Source organism: Saprolegnia parasitica, assembly GCF_000151545.1.
Source record: "Saprolegnia parasitica CBS 223.65 unplaced genomic scaffold supercont2.1024, whole genome shotgun sequence".
Classification (NCBI taxonomy): Eukaryota; Oomycota; class Saprolegniomycetes; order Saprolegniales; family Saprolegniaceae; genus Saprolegnia; species Saprolegnia parasitica.
In genome coordinates this window covers 1-2596 of record NW_012157418.1, presented here as the reverse complement: position 1 = coordinate 2596, position 2596 = coordinate 1, and the positions used below count along the sequence as shown (strand labels likewise).

Sequence of the window (2596 nt, the reverse complement as noted above, 5' to 3'; positions counted from 1 at the left end):
GGAGGAGAACCGCCCGTCGGCGCTCGCGGTCCGCGAGTCGACGTCCGAGTGGTTGTAATTAGTAGCTCATCAACTAATCGCATGTCAGTCGACGAGGTCGCATCGTCGTTTTCACTTTGCGTGGGTGATTGCATGACGTGGCAGCGCGAAACGCCACGTAAAAGTTCGTTTATCGAAGATTTGTCAGTGCTTCGACGCTGCACTCACAGTACAGCGCTCGCATGTCGCCCGAAGAAAGCGTTGGCATCACCGCCGACGGGGCCACGTGCTGGATCCGCCACCTGGTGCGTCGCGACGAGGAGCGTGTTCTCACGAGCGCCGTCTAGAGTCATGCGACGATTGCTGGGGTCACCAAGGCCTTTGCGAGCGTCCAGTACCCCACCTTTCACGCGCTCGAGCTGCGCGACTGTGAGCTCGACCAATACGCGACCGAGAAGCTAGCAACGACGCTCCTTGGTACGTGTTGGAGATGATGCATCGCCGTAGCAGGCTGCGTAGCCATGCCGATGCTCTCGCTCGTCTCGGTGGCCTTTCTCAAGTGCGTCTTCGCCGAGGGCGTCGTCCCCGTCTTTGCTCGCTGCTTCCGAGACATTGCGACTCTTCGTGAGCTGCGCCTTGACGGATGCCGCGACTTGAGCATGACGTCGCTCATGACGCTCACGGGGCTCTGCGACCGCGTCGAGGTGCTCCATCTCACGTCGTGCAAGCTCCCCCGACAGGGTACTAGACACACGGCTTGGATTTATGACGATGACGACGTAGCGGGGCTCATTCTGGGACAGAGCCTCGCGTCCTGTGGGCACCTCGTGAGCCTCGTCCTCAGCCACAACAACCTTGGCGACGGTGGCGTCCGTGCCATCGCCGACGCATTTGACCCGCACAAGAAGAGCCACCGCCGGTGCGCACGTGATGCCTGCACCTCTCGTTACCAGAGCGTAGAAAGCCTCTCGGCCCGCTGGAGCTCTTGGACCTACGCGACAACGGTATCTCAAACGCCGGCTTTGCGTCCGTCCTTGGTATCGGTGCCCGCCACCTCAACGTGAGCCACAACAAAATCACGTAATCTTTGCACTTGCCTCGTCACACATCCCACCCTGTCCGTAGGTCGGTCCACGAGCTCTCGGTGCGCCGGCCGTCGCACCTCTGCTCGCTCGACATTTCGTACGACGACCTTCAAGTGGCTTTGAGTTGCACTCAACGTGCTGTAGCTACAACCCGATCACGGCCGCGGGGTTCGAGACCATGGCCCACGTCATCTCGTCGTCGATGACTCGCGTGGGCGAGTCGCTCACGGGCCTCAACATTGAGGTAAAAGCGTGTTTTCTGCAATTTCATGGCGAATCAACGCACGTATGTTTTAGAACTGCTGCTTGACAGTGGACGGCCTGCAAGCGCTCAAACAGGCCATCGAGCACAACCCACACACGACGCTGAAGGAGCTGCGCCTGGGCGAAGACAACTCGATCATGGACGCCAAGACACGCGTCGTCCTCTCCGAACTCCTCGTAGGCGGGCCACGCACGGCCACAGTATTATTTTATGCATGCACGATAGGAGTGCATCGGAAGCGTTCGGCCCGACATAGAGTGCATCATCTCCCCGGCGATCGTTCCTAAAGTGTCCATTCCGCCAAAGACGAGTAACGTTAGCAGCACAACGACGACGGCCTCGGACGAGAAAGACGACGACGACGTGGCTTTGAGCTCGCCCATGAGCCGCGCGAGCACTGCAAGTGCCCCCGACGTGCGTCTGCCTTCTTTTATGAGATAATTGATGCGTTGCACAGGTCGAGGGGATCGTGCGGCAAACCGTGGCCAGCATGACAAGCGTTCTCGAGACCAACATGACGGACTTTATGGAGCGCCACGAGCAGCGCTGCGTCGTACGACTGCATGTTTGACATCTTCTAACGACGCGACGCAGACGGACGCTGGCCTGCACGATGTGCGCGTCAAGGTCGAAGCCCTCGAACGCCATGTGCCCCGGGTCGACGTACGCTCTCCATGCAGTAGTGGAGTCTTCTCAGGATCACAATAGGCCCGACTCGACCAGCTCACGGATCGGATCGCCGCCATCAACGCAGAGCTGCCCGCGCTGCGTACGAGTCTTCTTCCACCGATGCTGCAACGCTGCATTAGGAACACCGCGCCGACCACTGCCTGACCTCGACGCCTCTGCGCTCTGTACGCTTGCTCCTCGTGGCGAAATGCGATGTAGCGCGATTGTAGGCTTGCTACCGCGGTCGCCGCCGCCCGATGCGGCGCTGGAGGCATGGAAGGCCGAGATGGAGCGAGCCCAGAACGTCCAGTTTCGCCATTGGCAGGTGGGCATCCATCGCGTCTACCAAGCCTCTACAAACTACTGCTCAGGAATACATGGAGACGGACCGCGTGGCGCTCACCCGACGCGTCCAGGAGCTAGAGTCCAAGGTCGCCGGCCTCGAGCAGGTCATCAAGGCCGAGCAGCAGGCGAGTTTGTTGGCTCTGGAGGCCATCTCGACCGCCTTCCTCGCGAAAACTGCCTGATCAGCGTGCTGGTGCTGCTCTATGTCCAAGCTGCTAATCCACTCCAGCTACTATTGCTCTTCTCAAGTATC

General features: G+C 59.9%; 2 protein-coding genes across 2 annotated transcripts; both read left to right on the top strand.

The window, feature by feature from the left end:
• Nucleotides 1-498: 498 nt before the first annotated feature.
• SPRG_18175 (hypothetical protein) lies at nucleotides 499-1161 on the top strand (the record flags this gene model as incomplete). The annotated part of the gene is made up of 4 exons (XM_012357612.1): nucleotides 499-720; nucleotides 763-898; nucleotides 940-1059; nucleotides 1105-1161. Coding segments are annotated over 4 exons (535 nt in total), but the record flags the coding sequence as incomplete, so codon positions are not given.
• Nucleotides 1162-2284: 1123 nt separating this feature from the next.
• SPRG_22002 (hypothetical protein) lies at nucleotides 2285-2525 on the top strand (the record flags this gene model as incomplete). The annotated part of the gene is made up of 2 exons (XM_012357611.1): nucleotides 2285-2323; nucleotides 2370-2525. 2 exons carry the CDS (start codon nucleotides 2285-2287, stop codon nucleotides 2523-2525), a joined length of 195 nt encoding a protein of 64 aa, XP_012213001.1.
• Nucleotides 2526-2596: the final 71 nt, after the last annotated feature.